We start from the raw sequence: 25297 nt of genomic DNA, 5'->3' as shown, positions 1-25297 counted from the left end.
ATTTTTCATAGTCTCTGGGCATCGTGAATTTGGCAAAAACTTTAAACGCCCCTCATGATATATTTCTTCACACAGAGTTCACTCAGCTGAATATTCCCATATATGTCATTCAGATGAAGTTTTTTTTGTTTTGTTTGTGGTATGCGGGCCTTTCACTGTTGTGGCCTCTCCCGTTGCGGAGCACAGGCTCCAGACGCGCAGGCCCAGCAGCCGTGGCTCATGGGCCTAGCCGCTCTGTGGCATGTGGGATCTTCCTGGACCAGGGCACGAACCCGTGTCCCCTGCATCTGCAGGTGGACTCTCAACCACTGCACCACCAGGGAAGCCCCAGATGAAGTTTTTGATAAATAATTTCATCTTGATCAATTATCAGTTAAACTCTATAAAAATCCCTGTGAAAGTAAAGAATACAACAAAACTTTCTAGCAGAATGATCACTTCATTCTGCTTGAAAGCACTGAGGGTCTGGAACCATGCATTGCAGTGAAAATGGAAGAAAAACAAAAACAAATAAAAAACTTCAACCATACTAATTTGTTTCTTGTATAGAAAAACAATTCAAGGCAGAGAGGAAAATCTCTGAATATAACAAGGTTGGAAAACTTTTTAAGTCATCATTAATCTCTTCATCAACAGGAGAGAAACTACATTGGAGAGAAATCAATTTTAACCATTGTGAAGAAGCCTTGAGTGAACATTCATGCCTTAAGGCTCAAAGGAAAACTTACATTAGAAAGAAAACTTGTGTTATCAGTGTGAAAATGCTTTCATAAAGAACTGTGCCCTTGATCTACACAAGAAAACCCATTCTGGAGAGAATGCTCCTGAGTATAATCGGTGTGAAACAGCCTTCAACCAAAATTTACAGCTGGTTCACAAGAAAACTTACACTCAAGAGAACCCTATAAATGCGCTGATTGTAAGAAAGGCTTACCTTCTTCCTCATACCTTAGGGAATGTATAAGAATTCATGGTGGAGAGAGGACGTATGCTTTTAAAGAATGTAGGAAAGCTCTTTCTCATTCTACAAACCTTTTTGTACATAGGCGGACTCACTAGAGAAATACCCTATGAGTGTAAAGGATGTGGGAAGACTTTCACTCAATCTTCATGTTATTCAGCATTTAAGAATTCACAGTGGACTGATGCCTGTGAAATGTAAGAAACTTGAAAAAGCCTTTTCTTATTCCCCAGATCTTGCTAAGCATATAAGATTTTATACTAGAAACACTGTGTTTGTAAGGAGTGCAGCCCAGAGTTTACTTTTCTCAAAACAGTATTCACATGCGAATTCAAACTGGAGAAAAATCTTATAAATGTAAGGAATGTGGAAAAGCCTTTGTTAGTTCCTCATACCTTACTGTACATATGAAGAATTCACACTGGTGAGATGCCTTATCATTGTAAGGAATGTGGGAAAATGTTTAGTATTTCATCTTGCTTTAAAAGTCACCTGGAACCTCACCCTGGGGTAAAATGTTATAATTATAAGCACTGTGGGAAAGCCTTTATTTGATTCTCATTTCTTATTCGACATTTAAGAATGCACCGTGTAGGGACTTCCCTGGTGGTCAAGTGGTTAACACTACGCTTCCAATGCAGGGGGCACGGGTTCTATTCCAGGTTGGGGAACTAAGATCCCACATATGCTGGCATAGCCAAAAATAAATAATTAAATTTTAAAAAAATTTTAAAAAGAGTGCACAGAAAGACCTTTTGAATGTAAGGAATGTGGTAAAGCATTTAGATAATCCTTGTACTTTAGTCAACATAAAAGAAACACATACTGGAGAGAAGCGTATAAATGTAAAAAATGTGGGAAAGCCTTCACTATTTCATCAGGCCTTACAGTACACATGAGAACTCACACTGGTGAACAACCTTTTGAATGTAAGGAATGTGGGAAATCCTTTACTCGATCCACATGTCTTATTCAACATTTAAGAACTCACAGTGGGGAGAAGCCATATATATGAGGAATATGGGAAAACCTACAGTAATACTTGATGCCTTTCTGAATGTATACACATTCACACTTGAGAGAGAACTTATGCTTGTAAAGAGTGTGGGAAAGCCTTTGATACTTTCACACTAACTGAACATGTACTAATTCATAGTGGAGATAACCTTATTGTAAGGAATGAGGGGAGCCTTTTGCTCTGCCTTATACTTTAATATTCAGCTGTGAGTTCACAGGTGTGAAAATATTACGAATGTAAAAAGTATAGGATTTCTTTTAGTTTTTATTCTCTGCTTTGGGAAAGTATGAAAGCACACATAATGAGAAATCCCCTGAATGAAAGGGATATAGGAAAGCCTTTGATTGTTCTTTATCATTAGGAAACATGATTCACACTGGAGAAGAACCATAAATTATAAATATAGGGAGTGTGGAAAAGGCTATGTTAATTTATTGTAAAAGTCACACTGGAGAGGTAATGTATGAATGTAAAAACAATTAGAATGCTTTCAATGAATATCTTTTATATATTTTTATAAATAAAAATCCTAAAAAGTTTTTTTTTTTTTTTAATGAAAAACCTTTGTTACAAAGAGGTTTTTAAATAAGACCTTGGGAAAGTTTTGGAGTACATGTTTTCACTTACTGCATAGAAGAAAATTGATACTGGAAAAGAAAACCAAGTATATTTTTATTTAAATGAGTTGCCTTTCTTTGTGCATTTTTTTTCAAGGTAGACCCATACTTTTAAAGACTAATGATGTTGAGCATAAATATGGTCAACTGATCTTTGACTGAGGAGCAAAGGAAATGGAATGTAGTAAATATAATTCTTTTCAACAGATGGTGCTGGAACAACCAGACACCCACATGCAAAAGAATAAATCTAGACACAGACCTTGCAGTCGTCACAAAAATTAACTCAAAATGCATTGCAGCCCTAAGTGTTAAACACACAACTATAAAACTCCTTGAAGATAACATAGAAGAAAACCTAGAAGACCTTGGATGTGGCAATACTTTTTAAAATATGACATGGAAGACATGATCCATAAAAGAAATAATTGATAAACTGGACTTTATTAAAATTAAAAACTTCTGCTCTAAAAAAGGCATTGTCAAGAGAATGAGAAGACAAGCACAAATTGAGAGAAAATATTTGCAAAAGACACAACTGATAAAGGACTCTTAAGACTCAGCAATAAGAAAATAAACAGCTGATTAAAAATGGACTAAGACCTTAATAGACACCTCACCAAGGAAGATATGCAGATAGCAAATAAGCATTTGAAAATATGGTCCGCATCATATATCATCAGAAAAAAAGAGACCACTACAAATCTATGAATCTATGAGAATGGCCAAAATCTGGAACACTGATAATTATAAATGTTGGTGAAGATATAGAGCAACAGGAAATTTCATTTCATTGCTGGTGGGAATACAAAATTGTACAGCCACTTTGGGATACAATTTGGTGGTTTCTTACAAAACTAAACATAGTCCTACCAAGTGATACAGTATTCACACTCCTTGACATTTACCCAAGTAAGTTGAAAACTTGTGTCCACACAAAAACCAGTACATGCATGCTTTGGGGGGGTTTTGTTTCTTTGCACATGAATGTTTATAGTAGTTTTATTCATAATTGCCAAAACTTGGAAGCAGTCAAGATGTCCTTCAGAAGGTGAATGGATAAACTGGCACATCCAAACAACACAGTATTATCTAGTGCTTAAAATGAATGAACTATCAGGCCATGAAAAGACATGGAAGAACCTAATGCATATACTAAGTAATGCATATTATTAAGTGAAAGAAGCCAATCTGGAAAGATTACATACTGTATGATTCCAACTATATGACATTCTGGAAAAGGCAAAACTGTGGAGATCATTGGTTGCCAGGGATTGGTGAGAGTGATGGGTGGAATGTATAAACAAAGCACAGAGGATTTTTAGGGCAGTGAAAAATACCCTGTATGATACTCTAATGGATATATGTCATTACAGTTGACCCTTGGACAACAAGATTTTGAACTGCATGGGTCCATTCATATGTAGATTTTTTTCAATGAATATGTACTACAGCATTACACCATTCATAGGTGGTTGTACTTGCAGGTACAGAACCCAGAGGGCCAACTGTTAAGTTGTACTGGTGTTTTCGACTTTGAAGAGGGTTGGGGACGCTAACCCCCATGTGTTTACAGTGGAGCTGAGAAAGGCTAGTGGGCACTTCTGCCTCAAAACATCCTGCTTTTGTTCCTTGAGCAAAGCCTGGAGTCCACATGATACTGCCTGGTCAGGCTGTGCTCATTATGTGGTGAAAGAACCTAGCCTCCTTAAAATATTTTTGGAATGGAATGTAGATTAATATTTTTGTGGTTTAAACACATGCTCCTAGTCTTTAATATTAGTAATTAAGTGCCTAAGATTTCTGGGCTCTTCTGTACATGGGCAGATATTTTATGGCACCGATCTGCCTGAGAGGCATGGTCAGCTGCGAGGGGTTGAGCTTTTAAATACAGATCTCCAGATATGGGTGATTCCATTAAATAATAAGGATCCTCCTAATGATTAAGTTTTTTTATGTCTAGGCAGATGTTTTATTCATGGGGGTGTCTAGAAAAGGCACAGAGAGGAAGCTATTGAAATTTTTAAAATCCTTATTTCGGGCCGTCTAACTGTAGTGACAACAACCCCAAAGCACCTTAAAATCCGTCTTTTCTCTACTACCAGATTTCCGTTTTAAATCATGGGTTCCGGTTATGCATATTTAAGAATCAACCCTCTTTTGGCCCTGATAAAATCCATTTCTCGGCGGGTAGCTTAAAGTGCTGATCGAGACTGTTTTTTGTTTTTAATACCAGGATAATCACTGTTTAAATTGGAGTCTGGACAAAAAAAGTTCTCTGACTTCTGTGGGGCTTGCTTTGGTTAGGAAGAGGGGAGGGGCAGTGACCCCGCAAGAGAATCCATAATGGCTGAGTAGTGAAGTTTGGACTCCTTTTCCCTTCTGACTGCTCAGTCTCCTTTTCAAAACCTTGGGGACCTCTACTTTTTCCATCGAGGAGACCATATGGAGTCAAAGACCCGGGCTCAAGTGCCTGCGCACCATTTTACTTAAATGTGCAATCAAGAGTAAGTTACTCTACTTGATAAGCCTCCTTCGCTTAAAATAAACTTACCTGCACTTCGCCTCAACTCTGTGCCTAGGCTCCCTGGCCAGGCCTCAGCCAGTCTCTCCGGGCCCGCCTCCCAGCCCCGCTCCCCGCCTCGGAGTTCCGGGGGGTACTGAACTACTAGAGGCGGGAGCCTCGGGCCCGGGACCCGAAGCGGAGGTGCGCGTCCGCTGGCGGCTTGGTCCTCAGTAGCTGCTTCGCGCATCTTACCCGTTTCCATATCCGTTGGCGTCCGATCCGGCTGGGACTTGGGCCCAAGTCCAGGTTCCGACCACGAGTCTGGAAGGGCCGTTCGATAGTGGGGAGGGGTCAAGGGTAGGGTTTACGGCGCCAGCTGCTCCCGGGCCGCGGCGTCTCCTGCCGGGCTTTACGCGCGACTTCCCGCCCGGGGCCTCAGGACGCCCCGCTTGTCCTCGAAGCCCCGACCCGCTCCATTCGCGCCTGCTGGGGCCGCGGCTTCTTCCCGTCTCCCACTGCTCGGGCGGTCTGTCCCCGGGAGGAGGCGGGTCTGGAAATAAGGGCAGGGCGCGTCCGCAGGGTCTTTTCTCCATCGCCTGTCCTTCCCTCTTTAAAAGGCCTCCCCCAAGGCAGACTACTTTTCCTTAAGAAGATGCCCTTTCTTGTACCTCATATTCTTCCGTTATGACATTTTTTTAAGTACTCATCAGTTCACGGACATCTGCCCTTTTTTTTTTTCTTTGATCTGGCTTACAGTTCTCTAGTGTGTGGAAGCAGCCTAGTCCCCTATTGGTGGACGATTGAGTTGTTCCCATCTGAATGGGCTTGTGCATGTTTCTTCATATTTCTGTACTTAGGACTTTAAGGTCGATTTAGACTTTAGAACTAAAGTTGTCGAGTCATGTGTAATATTCCTAGATATTGCCAACTGCCCCCGTTCTATTTTGAGCACTCAGACGTGTATTTTGCATCCAGCAAGCTGCACACCTCTCTTAGTTTTCAAATAATCTTAACCTATAGATGCTTTGGGATGTTTCCATATCATCCATGAATGACAGGTTTATTCTTCCTTTACAGTCCTGCAACCTATCATGTCTCCCCATCCTTTTCCGCTCTCCCCAACTTACTGCACTGTCTGTATCATGATTAGTAGAAGGAGCCACTTCTTTTTCTGTGTCTCAAAGGCCTTCAGCTTGTATTAGTAAATTGAAATGTTTGTTCTATGTTTTCGAGACATTTTCAGGTTTAAAGACATTTCCTTCTATTCCTCTTTTCCTCGTTTACTATAATTAACATGTAACTAAAGTGTACAATTCAGTGAATTTTAGTAGATTCCCAGAGTTGTGCAACCATCACCACAATCTAATTTTAGAAAATTTTCATCATCCCAGAAAGAAATCCCATACTCATTAGCACTCACTCCCCATTCTTCCCTACCCCCCAGGACCAGGCTACCACTCACTAATCTATTTCTTGTCTTTACAGACTTGTCCATTCTGGACATTTCATATAAATGGAATCATACAATATTTTGTCTTTGGTGAATGGCTTCTTCCACTATAATGTTTTCAAGTTTCATCCACATTGTAGCAAGTGTCAGTACTGATTCCTATTAATGGCCAAAAATATTCTTTTGTATAGATACATCACATTTTATTTATCCACTCATAATTTGATGGGCGTTTGGGTTATTTCCACATTTGGGCTATTGTAAATAACGCTGTTATGAACATTCTTGTTAAAGTTTTTGCGTGGACTTACGTTTTCATTTCTCTTGGGTTTATACCTAGGAGTGGAATGCTGATTCATGTGATAATCGTATATTTAACATTTTGATGGACTACCAAACTGTTTTCTAAAGTGGCTGCACCATTATTCTTTACCACCAGCAAATAAGAGTTCTGATTTCTCCACATACTCACCAATTGTTATTTGTCTTTCTGATTATAACTATCAAAATGAGTGTCAAGTGGTATCTTGTGGTTTCATTTGCATGTCCCTGGTGGCTAATAATAAGCATATTTTCATATGCTTAATGGCCATTGTATTTTCTTTAGAAAAATAGAATTTTTTTTTTTTTTTTTTTTTGCGGTACGCGGGCCTCTCACCGTTGTGGCCTCTCCCGTTGCGGAGCACAGGCTCCGGACGCGCAGGCTCAGCGGCCATGGCCCACAGGCCTAGCCACTCCGCAGCATGTGGGATCCTCCCAGACCGGAGCACGAACCCGTGTCCCCTGCATCGGCAGGCGGACTCTCAACCTCTGCGCCACCAGGGAAGCCCAGAAAAATAGATATTTTGCCCATTTTAAAAATTGAGGTTTTTTTAATAGAGTTGGCTAAAATTAGTTTTAAATCGTGCAGTGTTGGGTATTATCAAACACTTTTACTGTATTATTGAGATGATCATACTGTTTTCTACTTTGATCTATTCATGAAACAAATGATATTAATTGATTTTCTAGTAAGCCTCTCTTGCATTCCTGGGATAAACTCAGCTTGGTTCTGATGTATTATCTTTCTCATTTTTTGATGTATTTGATTTGGACTTATTTTCTATAGACTCTTTGTATCTGTGTTTATTAATGAGACCTGCGTATCATTTTGTTTTCTTACAATGGCTGTCATGTTTGATATCAGTATTATACCAATCTCAAGGAACATTCCTCTTCCTTTACTTAATCAAGGTAATCCCTTTGATAAGGCAAACTGTTTTGTGACATCATCTTAAAAGTGGCGTGTCCATCCCCTCCCCTTCTTTCCCCCCATGGTAATTATGTAAGGTACTGTCATAGATTAATCAAAATGCACACATGACGTTTTGGATCGTGCACATTTCTGGAATTTTGCATAAGTGTGTCTAATCCTGGAAAGATTTGAGTCAGATTAGAATTCTCTCTTCTTTGAATAAAACCTCTGAGCCTGGTGTTTTCTTCATGGGAGAAGTTTATATGCCTAGTTCTTTATTTTGTTTTTGCTCTTTTGATTGTTGTTTTGTTTTTTAAAGAATCTATCTAGGCAGTGAATTATTTCGGCTGGAGAGATCTGGAGTCTCTCTGAGGGGGTCAGCAACAACCCAGATTATTCCACTTTTATACATTTTTTTAAATTGTGATAAAATATATACAATATAAAATTTGCCATTATAAACATTTTTAAGCATACAATTCAGTGGCATTAATCACAATCACAGGGTTGTGCAACTATCACTGTCCAGGTCATTTTTGATAATTATTTTAGGACTATTCAGTTTGTTATTTCTAGTCTTATTTCTCTAGGAATTGAGCTATTTCCTGTGACTTCTGAGCTTGATTAGCATACAGTTATTCACAATATCTTACATGTTTAATCTCTGCAGCATCTGTAATTGTGTTCTTTTTTTTTTTTTTTTTTTTTTTTTTTTTTTTGCAACAAATGAATTTAACCATATATGAAGTTGTTGACCTAACCCCACAGGGAATGGCCTGAACAACACAGTAATAAAGCCAGAAAAAAAGAACTGCTCAAAAAAGGCTTAAGTTGTTTTCAGTTATCAGTGTCATTGTTATTGGAGACCACACACACACCCGCCCCGATAAAATGAATATATAATTGTGTTGATGTCATTAGGAACCAAGATTTTCAATGTAAAACAAAAGAGACACAAATATAAAATGAAAGTAAAAGAAGCTTAGTGGTAGTGATTTTGAATTGGAAATAACAGTATAAACTCATGACTATTTTCCCCTTAAAATATATACATCTTAACTCTCTCCACTGGAAAGACCTAGAAGCAAAGAGCCACCCAATAGTAATTACTCTGAAAACTGGTAAAGGGAAAGAATTGAGGATTTATCCTCCCTCTCCTATACAGACTGAATTTCAAGGTAAACCAATAGCTGATAGGGGAAAGTTTTTTTTTTTACTTTTTATTTTATATTGGAGTATAGCCGATTAACAATGTTGTGATAGTTTCTGATGCACAGCAAAGGGACTCGGCTATACATATGCATGTACCCATTCTCCCCCAAACTCCCCTCCCATCCAGGCTGCCACATAACATTGAGCAGAGTCCCCTGTGCTATACAGTAGGTCCACTGGTTATCCATTTTTTTTTAAGTTTATTTATTCATTTTTTTAATTAGTTTCTGCTTTATAACAAAGTGAATCAGTCATACATATACATCTGTTCCCACATCCCTTCCCTCATGCATCTCCCTCCCTCCCACCCTCCCCATCCCACCCCTCCAGGCGGTCACAAAGCACCGAGCTGATCTCCCTGTGCTCTGCGGCTGCTTCCCACTAGCTATCTACCTTACGTTTGGTAGTGTATATATGTCCATGCCTCTCTTTCGCTTTGTCACAGCTTAGCCTTCCCCCTCCCCATATCCTCAAGTCCATTCTCAAGTAGGTCTGCGTCTTCATTCCCGTTTTGCCCCTAGGTTCTTCATGACATTTTTTTTTTAAATTCCGTATATATGTGTTAGCATACGGTATTTGTCTTTCTCTTTCTGACTAACTTCACTCTGTATGACAGACTCTAGGTCTATCCACCTCATTACAAATAGCTCAGTTTCGTTTCTTTTTATGGCTGAGTAATATTCCATTGTATATATGTGCCACATCTTCTTTATCCATTCATCCGATGATGGACACTTAGGTTGTTTCCAGCTCCGGGCTATTGTGAATAGAGCTGCAATGAACATTTTGGTACATGTCTCTTTTTGAATTATGGTTTTCTCAGGGTATATGCCCAGTAGTGGGATTGCTGGGTCATATGGTAGTTCTATTTGTAGTTTTTTAAGGAACCTCCATACCGTTCTCCATAGTGGCTGTACCAATTCACATTCCCACCAGCAGTGCAAGAGTGTTCCCTTTTCTCCACACCCTCTCCAGCATTTATTGTTTCTAGATTTCTCTTTTTTTTTTTTTTTAATTAGTTTCTGCTTTATAACAAAGTGAATCAGTCATACATATACATCTGTTCCCACATCCCTTCCCTCATGCATCTCCCTCCCTCCCACCCTTCCCATCCCACCCCTCCAGGCGGTCACAAAGCACCGAGCTGATCTCCCTGTGCTCTGCGGCTGCTTCCCACTATCTATCTACCTTACGTTTGGTAGTGTATATATGTCCATGCCTCTCTTTCGCTTTGTCACAGCTTACCCTTCCCCCTCCCCATATCCTCAAGTCCATTCTCAAGTAGGTCTGTGTCTTTATTCTCGTTTTGCCCCTAGGTTCTTCATGACATTTTTTTTTTAAATTCCGTATATATGTGTTAGCATACGGTATTTGTCTTTCTCTTTCTGACTAACTTCACTCTGTATGACAGACTCTAGGTCTATCCACCTCATTACAAATAGCTCAGTTTCGTTTCTTTTTATGGCTGAGTAATATTCCATTGTATATATGTGCCACATCTTCTTTATCCATTCATCCGATGATGGACACTTAGGTTGTTTCCAGCTCCGGGCTATTGTGAATAGAGCTGCAATGAACATTTTGGTACATGTCTCTTTTGGAATTATGGTTTTCTCAGGGTATATGCCCAGTAGTGGGATTGCTGGGTCATATGGTAGTTCTATTTGTAGTTTTTTAAGGAACCTCCATACCGTTCTCCATAGTGGCTGTACCAATTCACATTCCCACCAGCAGTGCAAGAGTGTTCCCTTTTCTCCACACCCTCTCCAGCATTTATTGTTTCTAGATTCCTTGATGATGGCCATTCTGACTGGTGTGAGATGATATCTCATTGTAGTTTTGATTTGCATTTCTCTAATGATTAATGATGTTGAGCATTCTTTCATGTGTTTGTTGGCAGTCTGTATATCTTCTTTGGAGAAATGCCTATTTAAGTCTTCTGCCCATTTTTGGATTGGGTTGTCTGTTTTTTTGCTATTGAGCTGCATGAGCTGTTTATAAATTTTGGAGATTAATCCTTTGTCAGTTGCTTCATTTGCAAATATTTTCTCCCATTCTGAGGGTTGTCTTTTGGTCTTCTTTATGGTTTCCTTTGCTGTGCAAAAGCTTTGAAGTTTCATTAGGTCCCATTTGTTTATCTTTGTTTTTATTTCCATTTCTCTAGGAGGTGGGTCCAAAAGGATCTTGCTGTGATTTATGTCATAGAGTGTTCTACCTATGTTTTCCTCTAAGAGTTTGATAGTTTCTGGCCTTACATTTAAGTCTTTAATCCATTTTGAGCTTATTTTTGTGTATGGTGCTAGGGAATGATCTAATCTCAAACTTTTACATGTCCCTGTCCAGTTTTCCCAGCACCACTTATTGAAGAGGCTGTCCTTTCTCCACTGTACATTCCTGCCTCCTTTATCAAAGATAAGTTGGCCATATGTGCGTGGGTTTATCTCTGGGCTTTCTATCCTGATCCACTGATCTATCTTTCTGTTTTTATGCCAGTACCAGACTGTCTTAATTACTGTAGCTTTGTAGTATAGTCTGAAGTCAGGGAGCCTGATTCCTCCAGCTCCGTTTTTCGTTCTCAAGATTGCTTTAGCTATTCGGGGCCTTTTGTTTTTCCAAACAAATTTTGAAATTTTTTGTTCTAGTTCTGTGAAAAATGCCATTGGTAGTTTGATAGGGATTGCATTGAATCTGTAGATTGCTTTCGGTAGTAGAGTCATTTTCACAATATTGATTCTTCCAATCCAGGAGCATGGTATATCTCTCCATCTATTTGTATCATCTTTAATTTCTTTCATCAGTGTCTTATAGTTTTCTGCATACAGGTCTTTTGTCTCCTTAGGTAGGTTTATTCCTAGATATTTTATTCTTTTTGTTGCGATGGTAAATGGGAGTGTTTTCTTGATTTCATTTTCAGATTTTTCATCATTAGTGTATAGGAATGCCAGAGATTTCTGTACATTAATTTTATATCCTGCTACTTTACCAAATTCATTGATTAGCTCTAGTAGTTTTTCGGTAGCATCTTTAGGATTCTCTATGTATAGTATCATGTCATCTGCAAACAGTGACAGCTTTACTTCTTCTTTTCCAATTTGGATTCCTTTTATTTCCTTTTCTTCTCTGATTGCTGTGGCTAAAACTTCCAAAACTATGTTGAATAAGAGTGGTGAGAGTGGGCAGCCTTGTCTTGTTCCTGATCTTAGTGGAAATGGTTTCAGTTTTTCACCATTGAGGACAATGTTGGCTGTGGGTTTGTCATATATGGCCTTTATTATGTTGAGGAAAGATCCCTCTATACCTACTTTCTGCAGGGTTTTTATCATAAATGGGTGTTGAATTTTGTCGAAAGCTTTCTCTGCATCTATTGAGATGATCATATGGTTTTTCTCCTTCAACTTGTTAATATGGTGTATTACATTGATTGATTTGCGTATATTGAAGAATCCTTGCATTCCTGGGATAAACCCCACTTGATCATGGTGTATGATCCTTTTAATGTGCTCTTGGATTCTGTTTGCTAGTATTTTGTTGAGGATTTTTGCATCTATGTTCATCAGTGATATTGGCCTGTAGTTTTCTTTCTTTGTGACATCCTTGCCTGGTTTTGGTATCAAGGTGATGTCGGCCTCGTAGAATGAGTTTGGGAGTGTTCCTCCCTCTGCTATATTTTGGAAGAGTTTGAGAAGGATAGGTGTTAGCTCTTCTCTAAATGTTTGATAGAATTCACCTGTGAAGCCATCTGGTCCTGGGCTTTTGTTTGATGGAAGATTTTTAATCACAGTTTCAATTTCAGTGCTTGTGATTGGTCTATTCATATTTTCTATTTCTTCCTGAGTCAGTCTTGGCAGGTTGTGCATTTCTAAGAATGTGTCCATTTCTTCCAGGTTGTCCATTTTATTGGAATAGAGTTGCTTATAGTAATCTCTCATAATCTTTTGTATTTCTGCAGTGTCAGTTGTTACTTCTCCTTTTTCATTTCTAATTCTATTGATTTGAGTCTTCTCCCTTTTTTTCTTGATGAGTCTGGCTAATGGTTTGTCAATTTTGTTTATCTTCTCAAAGAACCAGCTTTTAGTTTGGTTGATCTTTGCTATCGTTTCCTTCATTTCTTTTTCATTTATTTCTGATCTGATCTTTATGATTTCTTTCCTTCTGCTAGCTTTGGGGTATTTTTGTTCTTCTTTCTCTAATTGCTTTAGGTGCAGGGTCAGGTTGTTTACTCGAAATGCTTCCTGTTTCTTAAGGTGGGATTGTATTGCTATAAACCTCCCCCTTAGAACTGCTTTTGCTGCGTCCCATAGGTTTTGGGTCGTCGTGTCTCCATTGTCATTTGTTTCTAGGTATTTTTTAATTTCCTCTTTGATTTCTTCAGTGATCACTTCGTTATTGAGTAGTGTATTGTTTAGCCTCCATGTGTTTGTATTTTTTACACATCTTTTCCTGTAATTGATGTCTAGTCTCATAGCATTGTGGTCGGAGAAGATACTTGATACAATTTCAATTTTCTTAAAATTACCGAGGCTTGATTTGTGACCCAAGATATGATCTATCCTGGAGAATGTTCCATGAGCACTTGAGAAAAATGTGTATTCTGTTGTTTTTGGATGGAATGTCCTATAAATATCAACTAAGTCCATCTCGTTTAATGTATCATTTAAAGCTTGTGTTTCCTTATTTATTTTCATTTTGGATGATCTGTCCATTGGTGAAAGTGGGGTGTTAAAGTCCCCTACTATGAGTGTGTTACTGTCGATTTCCCCTTTTATGGCTGTTAGTATTTGCCTTATGTATTGAGGTGCTCCTATGTTGGGTGCATAAATATTTACAATTGTTATATCTTCTTCTTGGATCGATCCCTTTATCGTTATGTAGTGTCCTTCCTTGTCTCTTCTAATAGTCTTTATTTTAAAGTCTATTTTGTCTGATATAAGAATTGCTACTCCAGCTTTCTTTTGATTTCCATTTGCATGGAATATCTTTTTCCATCCCTTTACTTTCAATCTGTATGTGTCTCTAGGTCTGAAGTGGGTCTCTTGTAGACAGCATATATATGGGTCTTGTTTTTGTATCCATTCAGCCACTCTGTGTCTTTTGGTGGGAGCATTTAGTCCATTTACATTTAAGGTAATTATTGATATGTATGTTCCTATTCCCATTTCCTTAATTGCTTTGGGTTCGTTATTGTAGGTATATTCCTTCTGTTGTGTTTCTTGCCTAGAGAAGTTCCTTTAGCATTTGTTGTAAAGCTGGTTTGGTGGTGCTGAACTCTCTCAGCTTTTGCTTGTCTGTAAAGGTTTTAATTTCTCCATCAAATCTGAATGAGATCCTTGCTGGGTAGAGTAATCTAGGTTGCAGGTTTCTCTCCTTCATCACTTTAATTATGTCCTGCCACTCCCTTCTGGCTTGTAGGGTTTCTGCTGAGAGATCAGCTGTTAACCTTATGGGGATTCCCTTGTGTGTTATTTGTTGTTTTTGCCTTGCTGCTTTTAATATGATTTCTTTGTGTTTAATTTTTGACAGTTTGATTAATATGTGTCTTGGTGTATTTCTCCTTGGATTTATTCTGTATGGGACTCTCTGTGCCTCCTGGACTTGATTAACTATTTCCTTTCCCAAATTAGGGAAGTTTTCAACTATAATCTCTTCAAATATTTTCTCAGTCCCTTTCTTTTTCTCTTCTTCTTCTGGAACCCCTATAATTCGAATGTTGGTGCGTTTAATGTTGTCCCAGAGATCTCTGAGACTCTCCTCTGTTCTTTTCATTCTTTTTTCTTTATTTTGCTCTGCATCAGTTATTTCCACTATTTTATCTTCCACCTCACTTATCCGTTCTTCTGCCTCAGTTATTCTGCTATTGATCCCATCTAGAGTATTTTTCATTTCATTTATTGTGTTTTTAATCGATGCTTGATTCATCTTTAGTTCTTCTAGGTCCTTGTTAACTGTTTCTTGCATGTTGTCTATTCTATTTCCAAGATTATGGATCATGGAAATAGAATCTTGGATCAGCTTTACTATCATTATTCTGAATTCTTTTTCAGGTAGACTGCCTATTACCTCTTCATTTGTTAGGTCTGGTAGGTGTTTATCTTGCTCCTTCACCTGCTGTGTGTTTTTCTGCCTTCTCATTTTGCTTATGTTACTGTGTTTGGGGTCTCCTTTTTGCCGGCTGCAGATTCGTAGTTCCCGTTGTTTTTGGTGTCTGACCCCAGTGGCTAAGGTTGTTTCAGTAGGTTGGGTAGGCTTCCTGGTGGGGGGGACTAATTCCTGTGCTCTGGTGGTTGAGGCTCGATCTTGTCTTTCTGGTGGACAGGTCCACGTCTGGTGGTGTGTTTTGGGGTGCCTATGGCCTTATTATGTTTTTAGGTAGCCTCTCTGCTAATGGGTGGGGTTGTGTTCCTGCCTTGCTAGTTGCTTGGCATAGGGTGACCTGCACTGTAGCTTGCTGGTCGTTGACTGAAGCTGGGTGCTGGTGTTGGGATGGAGATCTCTGGGAGATTTTCGCTGCTTGATATTATGTGGAGCTGGGAGGTCTGTTGTGGACCCGTGTCCTGAAGTTGGCTCTCCCACTTCAGAGGCACAGCACTGGCTCCTGGCTGCAGCACCAAGAGCCTTTCATCCACCCGGCTCAGAGTAACAGGGAGAAAAAGTAGAAAGAAAGAATTAGTAGAAGAAAGAAAGAGAGAGGGAAAGAAAGGAAGAAGGGAAGAAAGGAAGGAAGGAAGGAAGGAAGAAAGAAAGGAGGGAGGGAGGGAGGGAGGAAGGATGGAAAGAAAGGAGGGAGGGAGGGAGAAAGGAAAGGAAGAAAGACAGGAGGGAGGGAGGAAGGAAAGAAAAAGAAAGTGGAAAGAAGAAGGGTGGGAGGGAGGAAAGAAAAAGAAAGAAGGAAAGGAGGAGCGGAGGGAGGGAGGGAGGAAGGGAGAGTAGGAAAAAAAGAAAGAGCAGGTAAAGTAAAATAGAATAAAGTATGAAATATAGTAGCGTTATTAAAATTAGAAAGTAATTATTGAAAAAAAAAAAAAAAACCGGACCGATAGAACCCTGAGACATATGGTGGAAGCAAAGCTATACAGAGAGAATCTTACACAGAAGATTACACATACACATTCACAAAAAGAGAGCAGGGGGAAAAATCAAAAATCTTGCTCTCCAAGTCCACCTCCTCAATTTGGGATAATTCGTTGTAAAAAGAGGAAAAGGGCGAGAAGTCTGAAATCTTGCTCTCTAAGTCCACCTCCTTAATTTGGAATAATTCGTTGTAAAAAGAGGAAAAGGGGGGAAAGTCTTAAATCTTGTCCTCAAAGTCCACTTCCTCAATTTGGGATGATTCGCTGTCCATTCATGCACTCCACAGACGCAGGGCACATCAAATGGACCGTGGAGCTTTAATCCGCTGCCTCTGAGGCTGCACAGAGAGATTTCCCTGCCTCTGCTCTCACAGCTCCCGGGTCTCAGCCTTGGACCTGGCCCCGCCTCTGCGCGTAGGTCGCCGGAGGGCGTCCGTTCTTCGCTCAGACAGGACGGGTTTAAAGGAGCCGCTGATTCGGGGGCTCTGGCTCACTCAGGCAGAGGGGAGGGAGGGGCGCGCAGTGTGGGGCGGGCCTGCGGCGGCAGAGGCCGGCGTGACGTTGCAGCAGCCCGTGGCGCTCCGTGCGCTTTCCCGGGAAAGCCGTCCCCGGGTCTCGGGGACCCCAGCAGTGGCGGGGTGCACAGGCCCCCCGGAAGGCGGGGCGGACAGTGACCCGCGCTCGCACACAGGCCCCGCGGCGGCGGCGGCGGCGGCGGCCCACGCCCGTCTCCGAGGTCCGTGCCTTACCCGCGGCTCGTGCCTGTCACCGGCGCTTCCCCAAGCAGCCCTCTTAATGCCCTCTCCTCGCGCACCAGGAAACAAAAGGGAAAAAAGTCTCTTGCCTCTTCAGCAGCTCCAGACCCTTTCCCCGGACTCCCTCCGGGCTAGCCGTGGTGCACTAACTCCTTCAGGCTCTCTTCCTGCCGCCAGCCCCAGTCCTCTCCCTGCGCTCCGACTGAAAGCCGATACCCGAGCCTCAGCTCCCAGCCCCGCCCGCCACGGCGGCCGAGCAGACAAGCCTCTCGGGCTGGTGTGTGCCTGAGGGCACCGCTCCTCTGTGCCAGAATCTCTCCGCTTTGCCCTCCGCACCCCTGTTGCTGTGCTCTCCTCCGCTACTCCGAAGCTTTCCCCCTCCGCCACCTGCAGTCTCCGCCCGCGAAGGGGCTTGTAGTGTGTAGAAACCTTCCCCCCTTCACGGCTCCCTCCCACTGGTGCAGGTCCCGTCCCTATCCTATTGTCTCTGTTTATTCTTTTTTTCTTTTGCCCTACCCAGGTATGTGGGGAGCTTCTTGCCTTTTGGGGGGTCTGAGGTCTTCTGTCAGCGTTCAGTAGGTGTTCTGTAGGAGTTGTTCCACGTGTAGATGAATTTCTGATGTATCTGTGGGGAGGAAGGTGATCTCCGCGTCTTACTCTTCCGCCATCTTCCTCCGGGGTCCTGAAGCATGTCCTTGCCTCCTATCACACTGGAATCCCATCAAGCCTTCAGGCTTCCTACCAGCTTACAGGATGGAATCTGCTGGCGTCTCCCCGCTTTTCCCCTCCATTAATGGCAGGGTCCCAATGTGTACTTGCGACCCATGCTTTTCTCAAACCAGTGCTTCTCCCGTTTAGCGCGCGCCAACCCCCCTCGCGGGCTCCTTGCAAAAGACTCTGTGTTCTTTTTTGCTTTTCAATTTTCTTTGCACCTTCTCCCTCTTTTTTTTCTTGAATAATCTTGCATGATTTTTCCTATTAATTTTCAAAGAATCAATTTTTTTTATCTCTTCTGGATTTTTGTTTTCTAGTTCATCATATTATTCTTTCCTTCAATTTTTTAAAATCTATTTTGAGATTTTTTTTCCTCTAAATCTTTTTTTTTTTTTGGCCATGCCGCATGGCATGCAGGATCTTAGTTCCCTGACCAGGGATCGAACCCAGGCCCTTCGTAGTGAGAGTGCTGAGTCCTAACCACTGGACTGCCAGGGAATTCCCTAAATTCTTAAATTGGAAACTTAGACTAATTTTTAACTTTTGTTTCTAATATAAGTACATAAAGCCTACTTTTTTTTTTTTCCCTAAGGCCCACTTTAGCTGCAACCTACAAGTTTTGGTACTTAGCAATGATCAATAACCATAGTATTAATGTACTTTTTAATTTCTAATTTAATTCATTAATTATATCTTTTACCCATGAGTTCTTCTTAAGTGTAATAATGTTCTCTAAACTCCAGATGTCAATGGCTTTTTTCTATTCGATTGAACTATGGTGAAACTGCCAACATTCAACCTTTATTTTAACCTATAAAAATGGCAGTTTCATATGGTTCAACATAATTTTCTTTTGTAATTAATATATAACTTAATTTCATTTTGGTCAGAGAATATATCTGTATACATCTTTGAAAGGCTTAAGACTAGCTTTATAGTGTAACAGTGGGGTCAGTTTTGTAAACATTCCACTTATGCTTGAGAAAGATATGTATTCTCTATTTATTGAGAGTAGTGTTTATAAGTGTTTTAGATGAAGGATGTTCATTTTACTATTCAGACCTTCAAATCCTCTTTTTTTCCTCTGATCTATCTATTACTCAGAATAGTGTGTTAAAGTCTCTTACACTGATGGAGGTTTGTCAATTTCTACTTTAATTCTGTTAGCTTCTGTTTATAATTTTTATGAGACTATGTTACTTGTGTATACAACTTCAGAATCTTTATACTTTCTTGTTAATTTAATCTTATATCCTAATGTAGTTACCTGTTGTGCCTTTTGTCTTAAAAATGTGTGAAATTAAGTTAGCCAAACAAACTTTATTTTGGTTAATATTTGCCTGGTATTTCATTTTCATATTTGAGATTTAGTCTTTCTGTGTTGTTTTGTTTTTAGTGCATCTCGTGAAACAGCATAGAGCTGAAATTTATCTTAATCTAACATGGCAGTCTTTATTTTTAAACTATAGAATTCAGTCTATTTATTTGTACATTTATTGTGATTATTGATAAAGACATTTTGTGCCATCTTACAACATGCTGTTTATTTTACTTTTGTTGTTTTTTTCCCCTGCTTATTTTTCTTGCCTTTGTAATAATTGAAGTTTTTTCCTCATTCCATTGTTTCTTCTAGCCTGTGAGTTAAACCCACTGTGTTCTTCAGTAGTTGCCCTAGCTATTTTATCATGCACACTTAAAGTCTAAAGCTAATCAATACCTTTATTCTCTAACGGAAGAATACCAGGAGCGTAAGACTATAGTCACATCCCTCCCAATTTATATATTTTCATTATTCAGTAGCATTCCAGCTTGCTTTTCCATCTCACAAATTAGATATTGCTATTATTATTTTATAGAATCAAAGTTCACTTAACATTTCAGACATACAAATTCCTATTTCCTGGAATACTGAGAATTTAGTGATGATCTTTAGATGGGTAAGCTCTCTTGGGTCTTTACTTAAAAATGTCTTTATTTTACTCCCCTTTTAAAACTTTAAGCTTTTCATATGGAAATTTTCAAGCACACACAAAAGTAGAGAAAATAATATAGCGAATCGTATCTTCAACACTCAATTTTCACAATTATCGATATTTTACTATTCTTGGATCCCGTAGGCCTGAGCTGTCTAATACACTAGCCATATGTGGCTATTCAAATTTAAGTTAAAATTTAAATTACTTAACACTAGCCTCATTTCAGGTGCTCAATAGCCATATGTAAATGGTGGCTGTTGTATTAGATAGTGTACATAAGAGTTGGACAGTGCTGGTAGCCTAGTCACCTGCTTTTCCTTTTTTCTGGAGTGTTTTTACAGCAGATTCTGGACATCATGTCCTTCCATTGGTACTTAAGTATGCGTCTCTGGCTGGTACATAACCATCACCGCGTTTTCCCACCTGGCAAACTCCAAAGTTCCCCAGTTGTCTCCAGAATATCTTTTTACAGTTTGTTCAAATCAGGATCTTAACAGGGTACCCACCTTGTTTTTATGAATATGTATCTCTTAAGTTTGTTTTATCCCCTCCTCCTCCTTTTTCCTTTTTTTTTTTTAATCCACTGACTTATTGGAGATATCAAGGCGTTTGTCCTACATTATGGATTTAGCTGATTGCTGCTGCTTTGTGTTATTTAACTTGTTTATCTCTGTATTTCCTATTAAAAGTAGTTAGTCCAGAAGCTTGATTAGATTCAGGGTTTGATTTCATAAATTCACCCTTGAACCTAATGAAGATATTTTAACTGGATTTAGAATTCTAAGTTGATAAGTTATTTTTCTCTCAGCACACTGAGGGTGTCGTCCTTTCTTCTGACATACCTTGTTGCTCTTGAGACGTGAGACATCAGTTTGTCTGTCCTTTTTAGGTGACCTGGGTTTTTCCCCTGGCTACTTTTAAGATTGTGGGGGGAAAAGAAATCAAACACCAAAGAAGAAAATAAATGTAAGTGTGGATTTCTTTTTATTCTCTCAGCCTGGGATTTATTGTGCTTCCTGGATCCAAAGGTTAGTGTCTTTCACTAATTCTAGGAAATTCCTAGCTAGTTTCTCATCAAATGGTGTAACAAAGTTCTAATCTGGTGGTTAATCCTTGCATTGAATTTCTAACTTCAACGAGTCTGTTTCATTTCTAAAAATTACGTTTGTTTCTTAAAACTGTTTCATCATTTCTAGCGTATCTTATTCCATATTCATCCAGATTTCTCTTAATTTCTTGAAGCCTGTTAAATATAGGTTTTTTTTAACATAATGTCTAAAAAGTCTAATACCTGCAGTATTGTGCTTTCTTTTTCCTGCTGCCTGTGTTTTAACTGCTTCTCACTCATGGTATGTTATATATTTTATATATTTGTGTTTCATAATTTTTTTAACTGTGACTTCCTCAGTTTACTTAGAATTTTATCTGTGGGAATTCTTTGAGGCCTGGCTTGAAGTTGGGTTTTCCAGAGATAGGTCCATTTGCTCACACTAATTGCCTGGGGGACCCTCTTTAATGAAACCTAGAACCTTCTTTAAATAAAATTATTCTCTTGAGGGAATAATTTTGGATTACACAAGTAATGTGAATTTGGACTAAAACATAAGATTTTCTTTTTCTACTATATCTGATGCCAAGATACAGACCAGTACATTTTCTCTCTGTCCCCTTCTGTATGGAAACTTATCTTTCTTTTCTTTAGAACTTTTAATTATGGATTTTCAAACATACTCAGGAGTGGAGAGTACTATGATGAAACCTCCCTGTACCCATTATCCAGCTTCAATGATTACCACGATTTTGCATTCTTAATTCTTCCCCTTGCTTACTATAATAACTGAGTTTTATTTTCCTGGAGCATGTTAAAACAAATATCAAACATCATGTCACTTCACCCAGAATTTGAGTTGTATCTCTAAAAGAAAAGGACATCATAAGGATACAACCAGCCTAACCCAGTCTGGGGGCAAAAGAGGAAGGAGAACTGTTACAGAGCAAGAGACTCACGAGACAGTTCTTTTTTTTTTTTAAACATCTTTATTGGAGTATAATTGCTTTAAAATGGTGTGTTAGTTTCTGCTTTATAACAGAGTGAATCAGCTATACATATACATATATCCCCATATCCCCTCCCTCTTGTATCTCCCTCCCACCCTCCATATCCCACCCCTCTAGGTGGTCACAAAGCACCGAGCTGATCTCCCTGTGCTATGTGGCTGCTTCCCACTAGCTATCTATTTTACGTTTGGTAGTGTATATATGTCCATGCCTCTCTTTCGCTTTGTCACAGCTTACCCTTCCCCCTCCCCGTATCCTCAAGTCCATTCTCTAGTAGGTCTGTGTCTTTATTCCTGTCCTGCCCCTAGGTTCTTCAGAACCATTTTTTTTATACTCCATATATATGTGTTAGCATACGGTACTTGTTTTTCTCTTTCTGACTTACTTCACTCTGTATGACAGTCTCTAGGTCCATGCACCTCACTACAAATAACTCAATTTCGTTTCTGTTTATGGCTGAGTAATATTCCATTGTATATATGTGCCACATCTTCTTTATCCATTCATCTGTCGATGGACACTTAGGTTGCTTTCGTGTCCTGACTATTGTAAATAGAGCTGCAGTGAACATTGTGGTACACGACTCTTTTTGAATTATGGTTTTCTCAGGGCATATGCCCAGTAGTGGGATTGCTTGGTCATATGGTAGTTCTATTTTTAGTTTTTTAAGGAACCTCCATACTGTTCTCCATAGTGGCTGTATCAATTTACATTCCCACCAACAGTGCAAGAGGGTTCCCTTTTCTCCACACCCTCTCCAGCATTTATTGTTTGTAGATTTTTTTGATGATGGCCATTCTGACTGGTGTGAGGTGACACCTCATTGTAGTTTTGATTTGCATTTCTCTAGTGGTTAGTGATGTTGAGCATTCTTTTCATGTGTTTGTTGGCAACCTGTATATCTTCTTTGGAGAAATATCTATTTAGGTCTTCTGCCCATTTTTGGATTAGGTTGTTTGTTTTTTTGATATTGAGCTACATGAGCTGCTTGTAAATTTTGGAGATTAATCCTTTGTCAGTTGCTGCATTTGCAAATGTTTTCTCCCATTCTGAGGGTTGACAAGACAATACTTTAATAAAAATAAACTTTTAATTTAATTCCTAATTTAAATAAATTAGGAGTTTGGGATTAACAGATGCCCACAACTATATATAAAATAGATAAAAATTAAGGACCTACTGTATAGCACAGGGAACTATATTCAATATCTTGTAATAACCTATTATGGAAAAGAATCTGAAAAAGAATATATATATGTGTGTCTGTACATATATATTTATATACACACACATATATAGCTGAATGACTTTGCTGTACACCTGAAACTAACACAACATTGTAAATCAACTATACTTCAATTAAAATTTTTTTTAAATAAACTTTTAACAGAAGTTTTTAGTATTATCACAACACCATTATCACACACCCCCAAATTAACAGTATTTCTTGATGTTATCAGTGGTCTTTAGCTAAAGACCACCAGGGGCACACAGAGTTAAACAAGTTGGATTTATTATTTACTGCAGCAAGGCAGAATGCACACCATGATGAACTGTGGGATATCTCAGTAAGAGAGTGTTAGATAAGACTTATTAAGGAATTTGGTTTTGAACACGTGAAACTTATATTTTATAAATCATTGTTACCTCAATTAAAATAAATTTAAAAATTACTTCTTAAAAAGAAAGGGGAGGGACTTCCCTGTTGGTCCAGTGGCTAAAACTCCCAGTGCAGGGGGCCTGGGTTTGATCCCTAGTCAGGGAACTAGATCTCACATGCTGCAACGAAGATTGAAGATCCCATGTACCACAACTAAGACCCGGTGCAGCCAAATAAATAAATAAATATTGAAGAAAAAAAAGGGGGGGGAACATTGCTCTTGATATACATACTAGCAAATTGGCTAGTAAGTTTAATAAAAGTCATACATCATTTTAACGTTCAAAATGTTGCTTTAAAGGGCATCCAGGATAAAACTACTGACTCAGAAGCATACTGCATATTGGAATTATAAAATGTCATTTCAAGGATCAAGAGTGTGAGTTGTAAGTGAATGTGATTTTTCAAGCTATAGTGGTATTTCCCGAGGGATGGTGATATTTAAAATAAAATTGTAGTTTAATCAAACAACAATACCTTTTTTCGACTTTGGTAGAAATAGCTATTTTTGAAGGCAGATTCTCTAGTTTTCAAACTAATTTCTTTGTCAATGTTGGGCATTTTTTAGACTTTGTCATTGTCTAGTTGACCTTTGTCAATTGAGAACCTAAAATCATATAACTTAAAGGGATATATTTTTAAGATGCCAGCTGAAACCAGGAACTTAGAAAATGCAACTACAAAGCCTTAATATAAAAAAACAAACAAAAAAAACCCACACATTTTTCTAACCTATAAAAAAAAGAATTGGGGCTTGTATTAGGTGCTTTTGGGATGAGTTCTGGATTGGATGTTGTAGGGTGCAAGGATATTCTGTGTTGGGCATCTTAGTAAATGTTACCTACAAAGGGGGAAAACTATACTGAGGCTAAAATTATAATTGATAAACAAGCAGCAGTCACTCATATTAGCCAGAAAAGGGGGATGTTTGGTCATTTTTGAGGTGTAAATAATGTTTATATTTTGTCCATGTTCAGACACAATTACAGAGTGTTCTTGCTTTTGTCTCAATATATCATGGTCACAGAGTGACCTTGTCTTGTTGCTGTCTTGGGTGTTGAACAGAACACCCAGACGTTGCTGTGAGTTTCAGGCCAGCTCTTCACAACAGCAAGGCCTAGCTGAGAGTGCCAGGTCAGCTCCTGCATATCAGGGCCTGCTTTCTCTTTCTCTTTTTTTTTTTTGGTTCCGAAACCCAGAATGCTTTTCTGTTTACCAATATTGTCTAATAACCTGTCTGTGTTCTGTTAACCCCAAGTGTCTCAAATGTGTTTTTATAGTCGTTCGAATCAAGATCTAAGGGCCACACTTTACAATGGATTGTTAAGTCTTAAGTCTCTTAATCAGGAAGAGTTCTCCCTTCCTTTTTCCTCCAAACTGGATTTGTCTGATTATGTCCTGTATATAATATCATTTAACCTGTCCTCTGTCTCCTCCTCTTACCCTTCTTCTATAAACTGCTAATAAAAGGATTTGTTAGGATTTTTTTGGCAAAAATATTTTATAATTGGTGGTGGTTTTTGTTACATCATATCAGAACTAATGATGTCCAGATGTCTCTTTTGAGATGTTAAGATTTATCAGTTGGTCCCAGTGTCAGCTTGATCTTACTTTATAAAGTTCCCCAGCACATGTACTTAGTCTTAAATTATCTCCTTCAGATTTCTTGTTAATTACAAAAGAAAAAAAGGGTAACTTAATGGGGAAACATGCTGCATACCACCTTAACCAAGTGATCAAAGTTAATATCAATAATGAGACAAGACTGGCATCATAAGCCTCCTGAACTGATGCAGAGAAGGACAAGCATCAATCACATAATACATCATCCAAAAATGAACTTTGTGAATCTAATCATGAGAAGACAACAGACAAACCAAAACTGAGGCTGTCTGTAAAACATCTGGCCTGGACTTTTCAAACCTGGGAAGATGAAGAAAGGCTGAGGGACTGGTCCAGATTAAAGAAGATTAAAGAAACATACTTTGAGGGCGTGATCCTGGATGGGAAGTTTAAAAGGTGACTGCTATAAAGGACATTATTGAGCCAGTTGGTAAAATTCTGCATAT

At 39.1% G+C, this 25297-nt stretch overlaps 1 protein-coding gene across 14 annotated transcripts in view; it reads left to right on the top strand.

The window, feature by feature from the left end:
- LOC308616097 (zinc finger protein 177-like) overlaps window positions 1-25297 on the top strand; it is a 58371-nt gene that overhangs the window by 10810 nt on the left and 22264 nt on the right. For 8 of the 14 annotated variants that reach the window (XM_081232184.1, XM_081232182.1, XM_081232183.1 and 5 more), the window contains one exon: window positions 550-1158. The exons of 3 other annotated variants lie outside the window; for them this stretch is intronic. In XM_081232184.1, the coding sequence (XP_081088310.1) occupies window positions 1071-1158 (88 nt within the window). In that variant the 5' untranslated portion in view covers window positions 550-1070. Of the gene's footprint in view, window positions 1-549; window positions 1159-2803; window positions 3509-23504; window positions 25248-25297 lie in introns of those variants that run through there. 3 more of the 14 variants (XM_081232186.1, XM_081232181.1, XM_081232192.1) reach the window with 3 other exon arrangements.

This window comes from Mesoplodon bidens (genome assembly GCF_964165515.1).
Source record: "Mesoplodon bidens genome assembly, chromosome: 4".
Taxonomy (NCBI): Eukaryota; Metazoa; Chordata; class Mammalia; order Artiodactyla; family Ziphiidae; genus Mesoplodon; species Mesoplodon bidens.
This window is presented reverse-complemented; position numbering and strand designations above follow the sequence as displayed.